Source organism: Colossoma macropomum, unplaced genomic scaffold (assembly GCF_904425465.1).
Source record: "Colossoma macropomum unplaced genomic scaffold, Colossoma_macropomum, whole genome shotgun sequence".
NCBI lineage: Eukaryota > Metazoa > Chordata > Actinopteri > Characiformes > Serrasalmidae > Colossoma > Colossoma macropomum.
The window spans coordinates 30405281-30427272 of NW_023494784.1; the positions used below are offsets into that span (position 1 = coordinate 30405281).

The 21992-nt window shown below is 38.3% G+C and overlaps 1 protein-coding gene across 1 annotated transcript in view; it reads right to left on the bottom strand.

Annotated features, from left to right (window-relative positions):
• Positions 1–21992, bottom strand: part of LOC118806621 (inactive dipeptidyl peptidase 10-like) — a 76424-nt gene that overhangs the window by 36433 nt on the left and 17999 nt on the right. The window contains exons 2-5 of the mRNA XM_036568113.1: positions 17144–17258; positions 14572–14667; positions 1155–1249; positions 846–920 (exon numbers count right to left, since the gene is read on the bottom strand). Of these exons, the coding sequence (XP_036424006.1) occupies positions 846–920; positions 1155–1249; positions 14572–14667; positions 17144–17258 (381 nt within the window). The remainder of the gene's footprint in view (positions 1–845; positions 921–1154; positions 1250–14571; positions 14668–17143; positions 17259–21992) is intronic.

The window sequence follows — 21992 nt, forward strand, 5'->3', positions numbered from 1 at the left end:
GGGCATGTTTACCACTGTGTTTCATCACCTGTTCTTTTAACAACACTCTGTAAGTCAAATAATAACATTCAAATATTTTTCAAAAAACAATAAAATTTCTCAGTTTCAACATTTGTTATGTTGTCTTTGAAGTATTTTCAACGAAATATAGCATTTAAATGATTTGCACATCACTGCATTTTGTTTTTATTTACATTTTTCACAGTGTCCAAACTTTTTTGGAAATGTACTTATTTGCATTTGAATAGTTCACAAACCGGAAGCAAGGTATTGATGGACAATGGTGCCATTAGTGCACTATATTATCTTATTTGAAGGTGAGGATAACTGTTAAACAGCACTAGAATAGACAAAAACTTCCAAACAACCACGCCAAGACTACATGTATGTTAGAAATGTTAGACATGTAAATATCAAATCACTAAAAAACATTTAAAAGCTGGTCAACCTTTGAAAGTCACAGTTATTGTTCCTTACATTTAAGCCATTACATTTTAGTATTAAATTCATAGCTCAACATTACATTCTAATTATGACACTTTCATTAAAAGTTATTATTGTGTGCATGGTTGTATGTTATAGAAATCAGTCCTACACATCATTGCCATATTTTTTTCATTTTCAAAACAAAAGGAAAATGTTAGAAATCAAATGTTTCCATTAAGAAAAGTCACACCTGTCAATGAAGAATGTAAATGTGATTCATTATGTCACAAATTATGTAATTATAAATTTAAATAGTACAGCAAAGCAACAGAAATTACATTATACTTCAAAGGGTTAAACTGTACTTCATTGATCTTGATTTGAACAATCCCACTGCAAAATAGTGAATACATACATACCTGTTTAACATCATATGCAAAAAGCACATACTTCATGTCCGGGCTTATTGAGTACTTAGTGGCTTTAAAAGCAACCTGTGGAAAAAGACAACATTAAAAGATTCAGTGCTATTCTGATGATCCATGAGCAATAAATGCCTTTTCTAGGAACATGTTGGTTTTTAAATTTGCCCATGCTTGAATTTATACAGTTTTACAGTGTGAGGAGAAGCGTTCTGTTGTGTCCCTGAACTAAAGTCATTGTGAAGATAAGGCTGCTGACAGTGCATGTGCTGATCCTAATGTTTAGGAGAAAACAAGTTCACTTACAAATGTGCTGTTCTTCAGGATAATCTCTGTTTCATTAGTGAGAATGTTGAACCTGATGACATGGCCATTGCGGTTCCTGTAGATGACTTCTGATTCTGAAGGGGGAGAGGTAGAGAGTAAACAAGTAAGTAAACAGAGTTTTGCTGGATAAAGTATTCTCCTGTGGGAATTAAACTGGGCAGAAGAAGTGAGCGCAACTCTGGAATCCACACTTCTCCTGCACTATTCTATTCTACTCTTTTACTTTATTTTAATAGCTATTTATAAGAGGAAACCCAACTGAAACCAAAAGCTCATTTCACAGCAGGGCTCCAAAGAACATGACATTAGCATAAAACATAAAACATGCAGTCAACAAAGAAAACCATAATTGTGAAAACATTTATTAAAAAAGAAAAGAAAAACAAGTATGCTCGCATGCCAGATGGTTTCCCATTAAAGCCTTGAACTAATTCAGTAGAATTAAATACAGATAACTGAGACTGATTCCAGATGCTTTGAAGTAAAATGCTTTCTTGCTAAATTCAGTCCTAGCAAATGGAGTTTCAATGGAGTTACAGATAATTGACTGAGTGAGTCAGACAGCTGGCATTTCTGACTGACAACAGCAATGCAAGGTGAGGCACCATTTGTAATAAGATTCTGCCAATAAATAAAAGAAAGCACTGCTTCCTCCACATTATTAAAGCTCTGAAAAATCTGAGAAAATCTCAGAAAAAGTATCACTTAGGAATCGGCATCAAAGTCAAGGTATTAATACTGGTATCTGTATTGAAAAATTGGCAATTTTTACTTGAACACTGCTACATAAACCACTGAAGAAGGGTTGTATCTATGCACCATTTAAAGCAACACTATGTGACAATTTTACCTTAAAGTAACAGCTTCAAAATGATTTTGATGGTACACTGATTGATAATAGGGAGAATGGCATCTTTGTCATTGCCACTGCAGCCCAGATGCCTGCTATAGTGCCATGTTTAGCTTGCTCTTTAGCTCTTTAGCTAGCTATAAGACATATTCCCAGCAAGGACATCATGGCAAAGGCTGCAAAGAAACCAAAGAAGATGTTTTTGGAGGAAGCGAGGAAGAGAAAAAGAGAGAGTGACCGATCAAGAGACTGGACAAGAGTAAATCTCAGACTGGATTTTACTCGTTGGAGCAAGCTAAAAGAGATAAAAGAATGAGAGAGAGTCTCAGGCAGACAGTATCAGGTGAGCATACAAAGAAATAAATGAATCGCAAGGCAAAAGCTTTCTTTATCCTTAAGCTCGTCAACAAATGCATGTGTGCAGCTCTCCATTAGAGGGGCTCAAAGCAAGATTTGTATTTAGCTCTGTGTCTGCATATTTCTGTTTTTGTAAATGGTGTCTTTCTTATCCACTTTTTCTTTCGTGAATATCAAGGACTCAAATACTCTAAGGAAAATTCAAACAAGAAACTGGTAAATAAGAAGCCAACTTCAGCTTCATAGTGTTAATGCTGGTAGTATTTTTTTTTTTCTGATAAGGTGATTCAAACTATAAAAATATCCAACCTAGAGGTTTTATGTACAGAGCTACCTGTAACATGTGCTATGGCAGAACATTTCAACAAAGTTACACAATTTGTCAGAACACCTGCATTACTTTCATGTAGCCTAGTGACGGCAAATTAAGGCAAAGCTGCATTAGCTTGCATGTAGCAATATTAGTATTACAACTCTTTAACAACCTCATAATTCAGATGATCCAGGGTTATACGGGAGTAAGATGCACACTGGACAAAACGTATTGGGTCCTGAATATTTTTATTTACCACAGGGAGCGATAAAGGTTTTTTTTTTTGAAAACCCCATTCATTTTATACAAAGAGAATTCGAGCTCCAAATATGGGCATAATGCCAACTACAGAATGACCCATGACTTCCGTGGTCTACAACACTGACTAAACCATGTCATAAACATGTCATGGCAGATGTCATTTGCTGTCATGAGCTGTCACGACAGATTATGTCCAGTAATATAACTATATATATAATTATATATATAGTACTATTACCAGTAATTATCATTACATATGTCATAATGGCTAAGTAGAGTACACTGAGCATATGACATAAGCTTAATATAACATTATAGCATCTACTATGACAATTACATGTAAAGGCAACATGACACTGTATTATTACTGAATAAAATCCATCAAGACAATTCATGACATCATATGACAATTGCCATGACATGATTACAGCATGGTTATGTTAGGCTTATGTAGCAGGATACAAGTGAAAATTTTTTAACTATAGCCAGCACTAATTGTAACATAGCTAAACTAAACACGGACCTGCAATGTTCATTTTAATTACATCATCATAATACAGTATGTGTTTTTGATCAGGTTATGTCCTGCTGGGTAAAGTACTACATATTGTATTCATACAGAAACTAGAACTTTAACTAGTTTATTATTTTTTTAAATTTAATTATACAATGTTTGTTTAAAGCGGCACCAGGTACGATTTTTTTGCTAATATTAAAAGAGCAGTACTGAGTCAGGAGAAAAAAACATGCTAAAATATGGTGTCCATGCGAGTCACCCTGTAAGACCTGAAATAATCATTCAGTCAGAGACAGTTGGTTGGATTTCACAGAAAATTCAACATGATACTGATGAAGGCATGATGACAATATTAGATAGTTAATTTATATCCTTCACCAAGTTTTGACGGCGTTCTCTTTGAATACTTTTACAACATGCTCACATTCATCAGATTCATCCACTCAGGGAAGGGGTCCAAATTCAACCGATGTTACAAAAGTGTTGTTCCGCACATTCCATGCAGTTACATGTTTCCAACAGGGAGCTCTCCAAACACTCAAAACTTACATAGTGCAGCTTTAAGTTATTTATTGACATTGACTCAATCAATAAGGTTAAACTCATTTACAGACAAATCCAACTCAATCCAACAAAGCAGAGATGCGGCAGAGGCAGTACTGCTGTGGATATCTCCTTGTGAGTGTGCAAGTGCTTATTCCTGTGTGTATGGCTGTTGTGAACAGATCCATACGGACAAAAATTTGCAGACATACATCTATGGGAAAATAAAAAGTAAGAATTTTACTGTATGTTGCTTACTGTATATTGTAAACTCTGAATTATGAATGGAATCAAGATTGGAAGGGTAAGTTATATGCATGGATAGGCTTCTGACGTAAAAGGCCTAGTACAAAAGTGTAGTTACAGTATTTATATCTCAATGGACATCACTCACATTCACTCACAAGCACATCACTACACACACAGTGGCACGTGTACACACAGCCCGAGTCAGGAGGGAGTGATTGCGTGCATGCGGTGTGCAGCATGCGTGCACTTCCACATTAATTCTTTATTGTTCTCCACAAAGTTTCAAACTCAGCTGAGACTGAAAGCTCAACATCTCCAGTGCAGGTCAGATCGGGACGTGCATGCAGATGGAGTTGTACAGTTTCTGGAGTTTAGATGCCAGCTTTCGTGGGGATGACTATATTGAAGGTAGAGCTGCAGTCGATAAATTGCATCCTGACATAAGAGGTCTGCTTGTTCGGGTGTTCAAGGACAGCAAGCAGCAAGGAGAGTGGTACACAAACTGCAGATGGTCTAATGCTTCAAATTCACATTCATCAAGATGCTGCTGCTGATGTGAGACATCTACAGCTTTACCAAACACCTCAGAAAGTGTGAAGAAGAGCTCCTGGCCTTTAAAAGCCTTTTTAGACATAGAGACTGGTCTCTTTTTAACAGACAGTAAGATATGAAAAATGTCTTTGAAAACAGATTATTGATAGATCATTAGACAGTGTCCTGCTACATCTCATTTTGCCCTTTAAGTCACATTTTTTTTCCAGCAGCACAATGCTGTGACATTAAAAAAACACTACCTCTTAGCACAAGCTTAGATTTGTCAAGAAAGGACAGGAAAAGCACACACAGAGGGAATATAAGTCACCTTCCAGAAATAGTCTAATGAACATATCACTGCAAGGTTGCTTGATATAGACTAATAACATACTTATCTGGCTGACTGCTTATTTTCACTGAGCAATAGCAGCCTATCATAATTGCTAAATGCTGGGTCTTCCATGTAGAACATAGGTCAACCAGCTAAGAGAGAATTTGTGCCAGAGCAGAGCACACTCTACATAAAGGTGCCAAAACTGATCTTTGGAGTAATGCCATAGAAGAAGTAAATTTGGTTCCTTAAAGTACATTTCACTGGGTGCTTATATAAAGGAATAGTGCAGCATTTTTGGCAGATTACTTAAGACATAACTTCACTGCTTTCCCTCTACTTAGAAAAGAACAGCAAACCCTGTAAAGTCTAAAATACAAATTTAAAAATCAGGCCACATCAGATTTCGTCTTTACGCATGAAATCCAAAATCAATATTTTAGTGAAGGAAATATGACGGCAACTACAACAGTAGTTAATTCACTTACACCTTCAAAAGTCTTTCACAAAGTTTTCTTTGAACAATCTTTCAACAAACTCGCAATCATCAGATTCATACGATCAAGGAAGGGCTCTGAAGCATTACTCACGTTACAATGTTCCTCCGCACATTGCATGCAATTACACATTTTCCCCAGAGATGTCTCCAAATCTCCAAAACTTACATAGTGTAGCTTTAAGGTCCTTGCTAGTTACATGACAGCCATGTCAAATCGGGTTCCTTCTGGGCCAGAGATCTGTGGAGATAAGTGTTTTCTCTATGTTATGCTATGATTTCAGTTGAAGAATTCTAGTTCTGAGTTGAATGGGTGTGTTTAATGAAGCACAACACTGAAGTCTGCAGTGCTCTGGCCCACAAGGACTGGAGTCTGACACATTTTTATGGCATCACTGCATAAATTCCTTTTGGCATGTTTATGTTTAAGTATACTGGGTTCTATTTACCCAAGAGTGGTCTCACAGGCTAGACTTATATCATAAAAGGGTCTGGTGCATTTTACAGCTTAACATGGCCATGAACCTCCTACTTTGACAGGAAGGGGCCACTTGACTGATATGCAAAATAACCAACCACAGCTGTTTTTGTGTGACTTGCAGAGGTGGGCACGTCTCAAATTGGGGCAAAAAACAGAAACACATCTGCGGGAAACAATTTAAATGTTGGTGAAGAGCTAAATCTATCTACCTACCCACCTACCTACCTATCTTTTCAAAAGGCTATCTATACCTCTGAAAGGTTATATACGCCCAAAAGGCTTGCACACAGTGAAGAAACATGTTTGAAAAAAGTCTTTTCCATCAGACAGATAAAACCCACTGCACAGAAGTGCATATATAAAGACATGCGTGTAGCCGCTGAGAGTGGAACTGACAAATTTCCGGTAGTTGCAGCCAGCTTTGCGTGAAATAAATATCACACACTCTGAATACTCATGTGGGCAGAGTATCTGAGGCTGAGACTAAACCATGATATGCCCAAATTTATTTCTAAGTAGTGCCATAGCATCCATGGCCAACAAGATGAGAACTACTGCTATCACTGGCCAAGAAAGATGGAATGGTTTCTCTTTCCTCGTTCATTCAGAGTGGTGGTAACCATGTTCCTTGCCAAATGTGTGTAATTGCCTTACAATGTGTGTGCAGCAGCTCGAAAAAATTCATTGACTGGTTTCCCACTGGAAGCACAAGTTAGGCTACATCCTCCCTAGTTGGATGTTACTGTGCAACAAGGGTCACCTATAGTGAGGCAGAAAACCTGAGAAATAAAAAGGCAAAAGCAGATTCATAGAGAGACCCAACATCACCACCTACATATTTTACATACAATATGCTTTCCTTGCTGCAGGATACGGCAGTTTTGGAAAACAGCTAATGTGCTGCATGGGTGAGAGGAGGAACCTTCTCTCTATTTCAGATTCACTGCAATCAGGTTCAACAAAAGAGAACTATTAGAAAGGCAGAACTGTGGGAGAATTAAAACACTTGTTCTTTGTTAACACTATTCAATCACTAAATCTCGCATCCACTTGAAACAATATCCGTTTTAAACAATTATAGTGAGTGAGGGATTTATGGACTCCCTAGGAGAGCTTGTATTTTTTGAATGCCTTTTTGCTCTCAGATTAAGTGTTCAGAGCACAGCGTGTGGGCATGTATGGTGTACGGACGTGCTTGCAGTGCAGACGGTTGAGAGGAGATTCTCATTTTTTTCTCCCTCTCCTTATTCCTTTTTATTTTCCATTTCCTTTCATTTCCTGTGTTAGAGTCTAGTCTGTGCGGTTCATTTGATGGTGAGACTTCAAGTTTCAAACTGATAGACACCAGATTCTCACCTGCTGCCTCTCACCACACACACGCACACCACAGGAAACGATTCTGCTTCTGTCTCACGCAAACACACATACAACAACCAATATGTTGTTGCTGCCATATAAAAAAACCTTGCAAAATCATCTCAGCAATAAGTGTGTTTTTGCTTGTAAAAAAACAGCATTTAACATTAGAACAAATAAAAACATCAATGCAATAAAAAGGTCATCTTGTGAACAAGGTAGATGAAGAAAGTTTGGTTCCAGACTTCTCCTCAACTCCCTGATCCATTGCATGGATTCAGCAGCACTCATGATTTCACTTAACAAAGCACTGACTAGACAAACCTGGAACTGGATGATAACTACAAATACTGGTATCCTAGAGGAGTGTTTTAAAGTAAACATACTGAATAACATTAAATCATTACTTACTGCATTAATGTTCTTTGGTTTTATTGTAATTAATTAATTTTAATAAATTGTCATTTTTGAATTACAGTAGTGTGCACTAAAGTTAAGAATGAATTTTCCTTTTTCTATGAAGCTATTATAGCATAGATATGAGGTTTTATTATGACAATGATGCTGCTATATACTACGTGTGTGTGTGTGTGTATGTGTGTATACATACACACACCCAATAAAAAGCACATAAACACAAAAAAGCAAATACTAGAATGGCATGTGTGTGTGTGTGTGTGTGTGTGTGTGTAATATGAGCCTGTGGAGTGTTGGAGCGAAGAAGCTTTGATGTGATGAGGTGCTGAGAGCTGTGATAGAGCTTTGTAGAGCAAAACATGCAACCATTCAGACACACTCACAAAACCTAATTCACAAACAGACACACATGCATTCGCACACATACACACACAACTTGTTAATACACACAAGATACAAAATATCTTTCTCTCTTACTCATTTACTCTGTCTCTCTCTTTCTCTCTCTCTGGTCCTCCCTCACTTTCTCTCTCTCTCTCTCTCTCCCCCGCTCTCTCACTCGCTGGGAGGGGAAATGACCAATTGAAATATTCATGCCACTGCCAAAAAAAGACCTGAATGCCCCACATGCCTCATCCTTCTATCCTGTTACCATAACAACCAACGACTGCACATTTCTCACCCAGCTAGAGCCTTCCTCCCTACCTCTCTCTCTCTCTCTCTTTCTCTCTCTTTCTGTCTCTCTATCTCTCTGTGTCTCACACACACACACACACACACAAACGCGCGCACACACACATTCACCAGACAGTTCCAAAACACAATGAGCACACAATCTTATACACACTGGATAATACAAACACGCAGTTTGTTCAATAGTCAAGCATCTGTTCATTCCTATACAGCATGTCAATACAGAAACACCTCCCTTCATTGAGCTACAGGTATCTCAGTCTGCAACTGGATGATAGGTTGGACTGGTCAACCAACACAGACATCCTGTACAGGAAGGGGCAATGCCGGCTCTACTTCCTGAGGAGGCTGAGGTCCTTTAACATCTGTAGGAAGCTCCTGCAGATGTTCTATCAGACCATGGTTGCCAGCTGTCTTTTTTTATGCTGTGGTGTGCTGGGGCGGAAGCATGAAAAAGAGAGATGAGATGCGACTGGACAAGCTGGTCAGGTGAGCAGGGTCAGTGGTCGGTGTGGAACCGGACTCTGTGGTCAAGGTGGATGAGAGAAGGACACTGCACAAACTGCTCTCCATTATGGATGATGATGGCCACCCACTGCACACCATCATCACGGACAGGAGGAGCATGTTTAGTGGCAGAATGCTGTCACAGAGCTGCTCAACCGACAGATTAAGGAGATCCTTTGTCCCCAGAGCCATCAGGCTCTTCAACTCTTCCCAGGGGGGCCAGAAGAGAAGAGAGAAGAGGGAAGAGGAAAGATGAGGACTGAATCTGAATCTCATGTTAAATCACAAATCATAGGTCTTATATCTCATGCTAAATCTTATGTTTCTTTTTATATATCTGCACATATGGACACCTTACTACACATATTGCACTTTCTGCACACCTTACTGCGCATCTTGCACATCTGGACACTCCACACTAGACACTTTATTTTGGTACCAATATCTGCACATATTTATTCAGTATTGTCATTATATGCCGTTACCTGTGCCTCATTGTACAGTCATTATTGCACTGCGTCTTTCATCTCAAGTTATAGATATTATTCCAGATTGTTGTATTTTTCTATTTGTATATATGCCTGTAGATAGGATTTTTTTATATTTATTCTTCCTGTTATATTGTTTACACCCTTATTACTATTACTGCCCTGTGTTGTGTGACTGCTACTGGCTGCTAAAAAAAAATCCTTCGGGATCAATAAAGTATGTATGTATGTATGTATGTATGTATGTACGTATCTATCTATCTATCTATCTATCTATCTATCTATCTATCTATCTATCTGTCAACGTTTTAGCTCTCTGTAAATCCACACACAATGGCACGCACATACACACTGGGACGAGGGAAGTGGGGGTGCTGAGGGGGCTGCATCATATATATCAGGACTGTAACCGTTAAAATAATAATTATAAAATGTTCTGGACTTTGTAATAATTTGAGCATAGTGAAGACCCATGTGTGAGTATGAGTTTGTATTTTTATATTTTAAAAATCTTTAGTAGCTCTACACTGTTTAAGTGAACGCCGTATATTTTATTACAGTGATCTGAAAACTGTCAGCCGCTTTCAGGCAGTGTTGCTCAAACACACACTGGCTGAGGTGCAAAGGGAAAAAGTCTAGGCAGATTCTGAGTCTTGACGCAGCCTAATACTGCTTTTTAAAATTAAAAATAATCTATCATAATAACGACGTTTTTATCAACAGTTACATCTCCTACTCAGAGTGCGCTTCAGTGTTAAATCTCACCTTGTGTTTGTGGGCGTGACACAGTCTACACAGATATGTGGCTACTCTGCCACATATCGACAATCTGATTGGCCACCATTCAGCTTATCTGCATAAAGTTCGTCCACAATGACAGAGCAGAGAGGGGATGCAAGCTGGTGGTCTGACGTGTCAGTAATATGTGTATACTGTAGTCTATCGCTTCATTATAGCACTGAATGACATATTCTATTAAATTTAAATTAGAAAAAATAAGCATTTAAAAATCAAATAAAGAAGGCAAATCCTTTTGCACAATGCCATCGTGCACGTCGTATATTTGCTACTAAAAATTTCAGCACCCCCAACATAGAACACATTCCTGCATCCCTGCACACACACACACACATACATCTTCTTCACTGATCATTGATACTATTGACTGTCTGCTCTTTACTCTCTCTCTTCTATTGCCTTTTAGTAAAATAGGATGTATCGTGCTGTGTAGGAGCACATCTTTGTTTTTGTTTTTTTTTTTAATTAAAAGAAAACTAACATTTTGTATGAACAACAGAAATTGATCAGAATGTCCATTCAAGTATGTTATTCAGGCAAGATAGTTATAGTAAAATACTATACTTCAATATATATTATACTATAATACTATATAATATATACTATACTATAATACTTTAACAGTGATATTGTCTGCTTTTGCCCTAACGTTCCATCTGAAAGCAAATTTGCCTTGAAGTGTAGCTGAATGCCTACAGGCCAGTACAGTCAAATTGGTAATTGTTATCTGGACCAAACACTAACCCCAAACTCAAGACTAGATGAGGAGCTTATATATGTTTCCATCATCTCAAAACTTTGTATCTTCATTTTATTTTACATACAATAACTGAAAACATCAACTTCACTTCACATTATTTTAATATTTCATGACAAATGGACAATTTGAAAAGGTCCAAAATGGTCCAAAGTTACTAAAAACTTTAAATTTTAAGAATTTTTTCATTGTGTTTTAAAGCTTCTATTTGAGAGATACATGTTTTTGTTTTGACAGCACTGATATGAACTGCACTATGGAACATCTCTTAGTCTGTTGATTTGTTTAATTGTCAACACTCTGCACACAGGGACATACACACACACCTGGACACCACTGCTTCTGGGGAATGTGTAGGTCACCCTGCTGGATATTTACCAGCAGAGGTGCCCAGGATCTGGGTACTCATATTGATTGACTTATTAACTGAGAATATGTGATGGGTTTCTCCTCTCCATTAATGTAGCCTTCATTTTGAAAATTATTACTCTTTTTGAAAGCTTTCCAAATTAATTATCTTCAAATATTTAGTGCACACGCTGTGTCTGGCTTATCTCTAGCTATTAAGCCTCAGGGTCAAACTCTGAATGCACAGTGTGTACGTGGTGGGTGTGTATTGATCTATAAGTCTGAGTTTATGATTGTGCATACATCTCTGTGAAGCTCTATTTTCAGTGAATATGCTCAGCTCTGTTTTGTGAGTGTGTGTGTGTGTGTGTTGTGTGTATGCGTGTGTTTTGTGTGTGGTGTTTTTCTCTGTAACAGGGCAGGAGTTCTATATTGGGTGCAGTGTATGGGCTGCTCTGAAGGCCATTAGGGTTAGAGGTATTGATGGACAGCTCTGCCTCATCCATCTCTGTTCTGAGGTAAACAGGAGAAACACACACAACGAAGTGCTTTCTTCCTGACTCAAGCACATGCCTTTGAAGTTAAAGTGTATAAAAATATTTAAAATATGCAGAACTCAGGCCTGGCGGCGCAAGACACACACATACAAACTAACATAAATATTAACAATGCCCCTCTCTCAGACATCCAAAACCAATAAACCGACATCACCCATCAATCTTTATGGCCGATTCAAGTTCTAATTTTTTTCTAGCCAAACTGGCTAACAGCCTATTTTTATTAGTCTTATTATTAGTCTTACTTTTTAACCCAAAGCTCACACTGTGGAGGTTAAATGAACAAACTAGCACATTTCCAGTTCTTTCTATAAGCCAAGTTGCACTATAAATAACATTATTTGCTTTATTAAACTGAGCGTCTCGCCAGGAATCCAATCTGACTTTAGCAATGACCCCTTAAACTCAATTAAATATGCCACCAGAGGATTTACATCGCATGCATTTGCACACTGGCCAGAGTGAAATGTATCAATGTGCAGAATTGCAGCTTTTTGTGTACTACCTTTTTTCTATCATTGTATGAAAGAGACACAGCGCCTCCTTTATTGTCAAGCTCATTTGGATCATTCATTTATTCATTCATTCATTCATTCATCAACTTTAACTACTTAAAGGGCTCCCGAGTGGCACAACTGTCTAAGTGTTGACCCTGTCATCAGCAGATTGCGAGTTCGATCCCTGGGATGCTACAGCCATCCGTAGCCGGGAGTCCAAGAGAGCACAATTGGCCTCGCTCTCTCTGGGTGGGTAGGGTTGCCCCTCCTTCTCCCCCCATCACTTAACGCGATGCTAGTCAGCGCAGGCGTCTGTTAGCTGACGTAACAGATCCGGCGGTTGGCGCTTTCCTCCGAGCGCATTCAGCTGTCCAATGACGTTGCTTGAGCTGCAGTTCGAAAAGAAGCGGTGGCGCTTCACAGGTCTTGGAGGAAGCCTGTGTTAGCCTTCGCCCTCCTAGCGTTGATAGTATCATGTGATTGGGGGAGTCCTAACTAGCGGGTGGAATTGGCGACGACTAAATTGGGGAGATTAGATTTTTTTGGGGATTAAAATCCCCCCAAAAAAAAAAACCTTTAACTACTTAATCCAGATAGGGTCGCGGTAGCAGGTGGGAGAGCAGAGAACCCCAGACGACCCTGTATCCCAGACCAACTTGGAGATACAATCCCTCTAGCGGGTCCTAGGACGAGCACGGCGTCTCATTCCAGTAGGCCGTGCCTGGTAAACCCCCTCCGGGGGGCATCTTGATCAGTTGCCCGAACCACCTCAACTGGCTCCCCTCAATGTGAAGGAGTAGCAGCTCTACTCTGAGCTCCTCACCCTATCTAGTAAAGTGTGCCTCCCGGCAATGACAGCTCTTTTCCACCACTTGTATTCACAGTCTCATTCTTTCGGTCATTACCCGCAGCTCATGACCATAGGTGAGACTTGGGATGTAGACTGACCATTAAACGGAAAGCTTTGCCTTATGGCTCGGATCCCTCTTCACCACTACAGTCCGTTACAGTGACCGCATAACTGCTGCCGCCTGTCCCAGCCTGCAGCCGATCTCATCATCCCTCTTCCTATCACTTGTGAACAAGACCCCAAGATATATAAACTCGTCCACCTGGGGCAGGTCCTCACCCCTTACCTGGAGTGGGCATGCCATTAGTAAGAGCTTATTATTGTTTTTTTCAATCATGGTAATGATAAAATGTGGCTTCTAAATAAATGTAAATAAAGGCAACAACTGCTCTTAGAAACCACATTATTACAGGAGAAGAGTAGATTAAATAGCAGATTAAGTAGCAGAAATAGCATTAGCCATGACCAAAAATGTGATAGGTTGATTCCATGGACAATTCTTCATTATACCGTTGGTTAATCTGATGTCTTATGCCTTCTGCCCAGCTTCTGAAGTCCTAACCAAAGAGAGAGGTACCGGTGTTGATTGCACAAATTTCTTTTGGGCATTTGGGTTTTGTTACTACAATACTTACAGTTTAAATACAACAAGCATGATGATCCTAATAATAAAAATGAGCATAAAATTACAGAGAGTTCTTAGAAATTATAAGGGCTTCTAAGAAAGGCCTAGAAGGCCTTGAAGGTTCCCCTCTGATAAACACTAATAGATATAATAAAATACCAACACAGACACAAGTATATAATTCAGCTCTTCCAGCACTTGTAAAACCCTGAGCTCCATCTCAGAAACAGAGAAACAGTCACGATTAATCCCAGCATAAGAAAGTGACCACCCTCAGGACACTGACACCAGCATGAATAAAGCATGCCACCCGTCCTGCTGTCAATCACTGAGGCTGTCACACAGCCATTACACAAGAGCGGGAGATTACATGCGTTCACTGATGTAACAGGTTGTCATTACTTAAGAATGTGATCTTATTTACAGAGTGTGTCTCTATATGTATGTATGTGTGAGAGGGAGACAGAGAGAGAGAGACAGAGAGTGAGAGAGAGAGAGAGAGAGAGAGAGAGAAACTGTTCAGCACAACAGTAACATTAATGAAAAAGCATCCTCCAGTAGATTGTCTTACCGTTGATCCAGTGTGCCTCAGGATCGTGTACGTAGAAATCAGGACCAAACAGATCCTCCACTGTCAACTTAGTGTCACTGCCAGCCAGAGTGTCCGCTGTCAACACACACACACATTACAGAGCCATCAGAAACCAAGGTCACGTCTATCAGTGTCTGCAGAGGTCAACCCTGAGCCGAACACAAAAGGAGAAACACGCTCACCTTACCCACACACTCAAACACAACACAGCACAGACACAAACACACCTTCATGAGGAATTCATCCTCAGTTAAAGGATACACCAACACAGAGCTGGGAGGCTAAAGGTTTAAGGTTGACACCATGCTAATAGGAACTGCCATTACCTTAGACTTTATGTTGAACAGGTGATTATGATTTTGTTGATTTGGCTTCTGTTTGACACTTAACATTTTAGTGCTCTTATTACAGTGTAACAGGTGTGTTTACACCTCAACACAGAATAAGTTCAGAAACAAATCATTTTATTATGTTGCAATATACCATAAATAATGTCAGCATAACAAATGTTTAATTTTGATAATCATTTATTTATTAATTAATTCATCAGTGCAGTGTAGTAGTCAGACAACACAAGCTAAACAGTAAATGTTGCATTTTTCTGTAAGAAGAGCTCTGGATTTCAATTCAATTACTTACACAAAGAGCAATCAAGCAGAAAAGCAAAGTTTCTGTTGCTTAAAAATGTTTCTCCTCTTCCACAGATAAGGCTCAACGATCTTCAGCACAGCCTATATTGTCTGATTTATTTTATTGCTTTTGTTTTCTATTCTGGACTGCAAACTATTTGCCAGTACTTCACAAATATTTTGTGGGGTAAATCAGATGAGGGTTATAGGCTACTGGATAACTGCTGCTAAAATAACGTCCAACTTGGAACAGCGGAAAAAATAAGTGGTTCCCAGATATGCAGTCTAATGTATATGGTCAAAATGACCATTAATGGTCTTATGAAGTAATATGCAGCACATTTTTGTGCTTTATAATACTGATATCATAATAATGTCAAACTAAAATATGCAATAATTTAGTAAAAGCCAGAGATCAGTAGGTATGGGGGTTAGGGTTATGTTAGGGTTTTATTTTATCAGCATTATCTCATCTCAAAAATTGAAAACAGTCAAAATGACCTTGTCGGCCTTTCTGGTGTTAAATGAAGCATAATTATTATATTAAGTAGTTAAACATAATTACGTTGCATGAGGTGAATATCATAATAACAAATATACCCACATGTAATTCCAAGTTTATAATTGAACATTTGAGTTCCTCAACATTCATTGTAACCATCTGTTCCAGCTATAAATTAGTTTGAAGTCAAACAAAGTACAAATGTACTTTAGGTGTCTTAATGCTAATTAGTGAGTAACTAATTTTGGTACAAGATACATTTATTAAGACAAGGTTTGTGTTTGTGTAGTCTACTTCTGCTTTAATCTTTCATGTTTGTTCTGCAGGTCTGGCTTTTTCACACTTCAGATGGAGATAACAACATATCTGAAAGGAAATAATATAACTGAGGGCGATGATTCACAAGACTCACACAAAAGTTTAACTCCGTAAAATCATAGGGTTTTTACATTCTGTACCGTTCTGCTACGCTACAATACTAAGGCTTATTATTCAGGGACTTTAATGCAAACTGATATTGGGCCCTGGCCATGTAAGAGGTTAAATCTCTTATTGTAGATAATATAACGTGACAATAAATATTAATTTCAACCTACTTTAAATTACAAGTTTAAAAGTCACACCTGTAATTAGTGATGCATCAATACCATGTGTTTCAGACAAGTAAATGTAAATGGAGTACATGTGCGAGCACTACGTTTTTAAGCACTTACCAATATTGATACCTTAATTAGTAACCTACTTCGAATTTAGTAATTGTTTGTGTAAATGAGTGCAATGTACCACGACAGTTAATTCATTAAAATCTAAAATCTGATTTCAAATGACATGCATTGGCTAGATATGTTACATTAGTTACTTTGGATCGAGTAGCATTGCAGTGGAGAACTCTCATCTTCTGTACAGCTGCAAGTAAAGTATGTTTCATAGTTTTGATCCCTGCTCCTCATCTGTCTCTGTAGCACAGTGATGGCAAGAATCACAACCAAGGCTAACCCAAGGTGCCTTAGGGTCTTTTGATTTGCTGGTTGAGCTGGTTGAACTCTAAAGCCAGGCATATACCATGCGATTTTAGAAATTTTTTTCTTTAGTGACAACTCATGCTGTATGTTTAAGCAGACAGTCGTGTATAGCTCTGTCTCTGGACAATTATCAATAAAAGTGTTTCATTCAAAACAAGACTGCAGACGAGTAAATAGCAGAAACGCTGAAAAACTGTGCTTCTACAGCTTTGCTTACCAGTGCCACACTGTGCACTGAAACTAAAACCAGGTGGCGAAGTATGTGGTATGTGGTTATCGACGGATTTTTATGAGTATGAGTAAATAAACATGGTATTGGGTCAATACCAGACACCAGTATCAACATATCCCTAACTGTAATAATAGTGAAAGCTTGGTTTGTGTGTGCATGTGTGTACCTGGTGTGAGGAGGATGACAGACATGGTGATGAGCGAACAGACCAGCAAAATGACCAGCAAAGCAATGGCTATCCCCTTCCAGTTCCTCTGAGGAGGACTCACCCCACCCAGATCCTACAGAGAAGGAGGGGAAAGAGAAAGAAAGAGAAAGAATTATAGCTTGCTGAATAGTCACAGAATATTTCAAATATCTATGCGCACTTTAGCACACACACACATTTTCATACAGGACATGCAGTCATATTATTCGTTGTGTGCAAAAGTTGGTCAAATAACATGTTTTGTTGATTTTATAGCTGAAAATGAGTACAGATTCTCTACAGAGAACACCTCTACATATTTATTGAATATTTGCTGAATTTAATATATTGGGGAAAAATATAACATGAAACATAGCATTTGCAAAGGTTATGGCACACTGTCTATTTTATGTTTCATTTTTTATCATTGTAATATACTCAGCAAACAAATAGAGATTGTGCAGTAAATCTGAAAATATGCCGTATTTAAGTTTATTCTCTGTAGAGAATGTTATTTATTTTCACTTAAAAAATCAACAAAACATAATCTGACCAAGGGGTATTCAAACATTTGCATACCACTGTATGTCTCATACATATCATATTTATGTAACATGTAAGTATCTATATCCTTACAACCTTAACTTAAACAAAAACAAATTGTTTTGCCCTTTTAGTTTTAACAAACACACTCACATAAGACAAACACATTACACTACTACAACACTACTACATGTGCACACACTATGAGAGATAGACAGGAAAAACAAAAGACACAAAAGATGGTAACACTATTGTAGGGTACCGTTCACAAGGCTACTTAACACCTTCATAAAACTGTCATGACAACTGACATATCCCTTTATAAATGTTTATAAATGCTTACTGCAATAGGAATTATCTGTCATAAAGAATAATTTAGCTAACCAAATAAAATTGGCAAATGTAACTTTACAGCAAATGACATTTATTGGAATAAGCATTTATAAACATTTACGTAGGGTTGTCATGACAAGCTTACGTAGGTGTAATGTAGCCTTATGAACAGTACCCTACAATAATGTGTTACCCAGAAAAATTTAGGCTGCTTCAGTAAGTGTAGTAATGAAGGGCCTGAGTGTGCAGGGCCACATGTCAGTCTGCCTGTGCATGTGTGTTTTCTCTGTGATCCACGTGTCTCAGCACATTACTAAATACCATTCCTGTATTATTCATCAGGCTGCCTTTGTTTTGTGCAGCAGAGAAATGTGATTCATAATTCAGCCCTGAGAGACTCATACAGTGACTGTATGATAATTACTAAACTGTAATAAATAAAAAGCAGGAAGTTTATCTTAAAGACATTAACCGAGGCAGAAGCTTCCGGTGCCGTGTCACACACAAACACACACACACACACACACACACACACACCTGCATGCTCCAGTCTCTGATCCATGCCTGGATCTCTTACTGAAGACATCTGTATTCTGTCTCAGTGCTGGACTGAATGGCTGTTCATTTTCAGCTGAATCTTATGGCTCTCACACTATGGAGATAAGCTATACTAGGGCAGCGACATAAGGACAATATATCATTGAGGTACGTCTTGCAACACTGTAAAACACCTTGCTGTAGAGTATATTGCTGTTGTTGGAAGAAAACCTCATATCTCCATTTTTGACGTTTTTCAGTTTTTGACATAACTTGAAAGTACCTGTTACCCTTTACATTGTGTGAAAAATTCATGATGAATGGACCAAAAGTAATGGTCCAAAATGACTTTTTTCCAAGTCTGGTTCCACTGACTTACATTAAAAGTAAAGTATTTTTTTTCCTTTTCCTGTAAAGTTACCATTTTGGCGATACAAGCTTTTCTTCTCACAACAGCGATAAGTAATTTACAATATTAGACATTTAACAGTAATCTACTGTAATATAACAGCATTAAAATTACTGTTGTAAACACACAGATGTACATACAAGTGCAGGTGCAGCGCAAAATGTGCCCTGATTTGAGTGCAATATGCATCTACAATGCATCTGAATTTAATATTTTATGTATTAAGCTATATATCAGCTCATCACACAAACTGCATGGAGCTCAGCCCACTAACTGCTTGCTTATGAAACACAGAGCTAAAAAAGGCAGTGAAATACTGGAGCTGTCAACAGGATCAACATCAATTCATTGATGACACTGTTGCTGCAGTCAAGATGAGCGTCAAGCAAGTCTGAGTCAAGACCTAGACCTGGACACATCAACTCCAAGTGAGGAGTAGTGTGTATATACACGTATGGTGAAAAAAATGTCATTTCATAATGGCAACATAATGGCATGGACATGTAAAACTGCCAGTAAGATGGGTTTACTTGGCTTTATTGATGCTGTGACTACTGATGGGAGCAGAAGAATGAATTCTGAACTGAACAGGAGCACCTTTACTGAGATTCACTACAATACCACAGAACTCACTGACCAATGGACAATGAGCTGAAACATACAAATAAGGACACTTATAGAGTTTGATATATATATATATATATATATATATATATATATATATATATATAATGATTAATTATTATTTTACTATAGTCCTAGTTTATGTCCCCTGAACTTAAACCAAATAACATGTTTTAAATTTGTTTTAACATGTAAATAAAAGACTGTTTATTCTGTCTGAAGGTATTTTATTATTCAATAATGGCAGGAAAAACAGAGGAAAGGCACTGCACTCAGCTGGTCTCGAGAGTCCACCACACCCTGAGACTGAGACAAGACCAAGACATTTCATTTAAGGTCTCAGACAGGTACTACAACACTAGATGAGACAATGCCATTAAGAAATTCTTTCCCACCAAAACATTATAGAGGTGTTATTTTACTCTTGCATCTAAGAAGTTTGAGAAACAATAACAAGGATACACACATGTTGTGGCTGCATCACTGCATATTTTGCAACTCGCCTTTTCACATTTCTGGTCCTAACAGTTTAAACAGTGTTACTCTGATGGTAAACATTCTGTCAGGAAATGGTTGAGGCTCATGCCTCCATCTAACCACTGTTTCTGCAGCCATTGTTAAAGGAAGTCTTTTGAGATTCTAATGCAAATTTATGCCTGTTATATGCATGTAGTTTGTTAGGGGGCTCATTTGTGCAGCCTTCCAAAAAATAAATATTGAAAAGGCCAATCACAATAATAATTAACAAACAATGTACTGACAAAACAATGTAGCTCTGAACTGTACTGTAGATGGCCAGAGTGGCTCAGCGGCACTCACACTCTATCCTCATTTCACTCATCCTCCAAACTCATCCTGCATGCTGACCGCCTAGGAAAGGGAGAAAAACATCTGTGTGTGTGTGTGTATATGTAAGGAGGAGAGTGTGTCCTTGCAGGATCACACATTGATTGTAAATGGCTGAATGCTGTCATGCGTGCTGCTCTTTCCTCTCCTTCCTCCATTTCCTGCTCAGCTGCAAAAGCTGATGGAGGTTCATTTATAAAGTGAATTATGAGCAGCAAGACAGAAGGAGGGACATACCAGTACTCCACAAACACACACACACACACACACACACACACACACACACACACACACACACACACACACACACGGCTACGCTTTACAGATTTCCCTCTTCACTCACACCAAAAATCAGGGCTCCATTACGATTTACAATCCAAACAGACAACAGAGCTATAAAACCAAAGTCACTCACACACACACAAACCACACACCACCATACACCCACTGTACATACACAGACTCTCTCTCTCTCTCTCTCTCTCTCTCTTTCTTGTTTGATTTTCTGTCAGCACTGCACTACATCTTCCAAATGTGTTTCTTTCTCTCTCCGGGCATCGCTGTGTTATTGTGCAGAAGGAGAAAGAGCCATAAACACACACCTGGTGAAAGAGAGAGTGTGTGTATGAGAGAGAGAGAGGTATAAAGAGAGAGGGAGAGTAAGAGAGCAAGCAACTTAATCAGTGACATATGGTGCCATATGGAAATAATAGATAGATCAGAGTAAATAAACCATAACAGTGTAAGTCTTTCTAGGATATACCCTAATGACCATGATATAATGCTTTGTTTCTGTTCTACTTATTCTGTCCAACATTTTGTGCCAAAATAATAATAATAATAATAATAATAATAAGAAGAAGAAGAAGAAGAAGAAGAAGAAAATGAAGAAGAAGAAAATGAAGGAGAAAAACAAGAAAAACACTTCTTTCAACTCCTGAAAACTTTCGAAAAAATTGAAAATAATCCATATAGTGTGATCTGTAAATAAGACCAGCACATTTTTTGGTTGTCGTTGCTTTGTTTTTGCCTCTGTAAATTAGTACATCCAGTCAGAAGTGAAACAATGGGGGGCAAATTCAACTGGAGCATGTACATTCATACTGAGAGGACCATGTAGGAATTATGACCCTTTTGTGTACAGTTCTCTCATTTTAAGGAACCACAATTGGACATTTGGCTTGTCAAGAGATGATTTTACATGAGTATCTACACTTGCCGTTTGGAGAAGTGTCAATGCCAGGCTGAAAACAGTCATACATTGGGTAAGTCAAAATAAATTCTTGAGCAGGTTGCTGAGAAGCAAGAAAGCACTGTTGATATGAAAAATAGACTGTCTGGGACACAGTGAAATCCTTACATGATGTGAAGATGATCTTGTACCACAGTGATGGAAAGAAGTATCGTGAAAAAAATGTCATTTCATAATGGCAACATAATGGCATGGACATGTATAACTGCCTGTGAGATGGGTTTACTTGGCTTTATTGATGCTGTGACTACTGATGGGAGCAGAAGAATGAATTCTGAACTGAA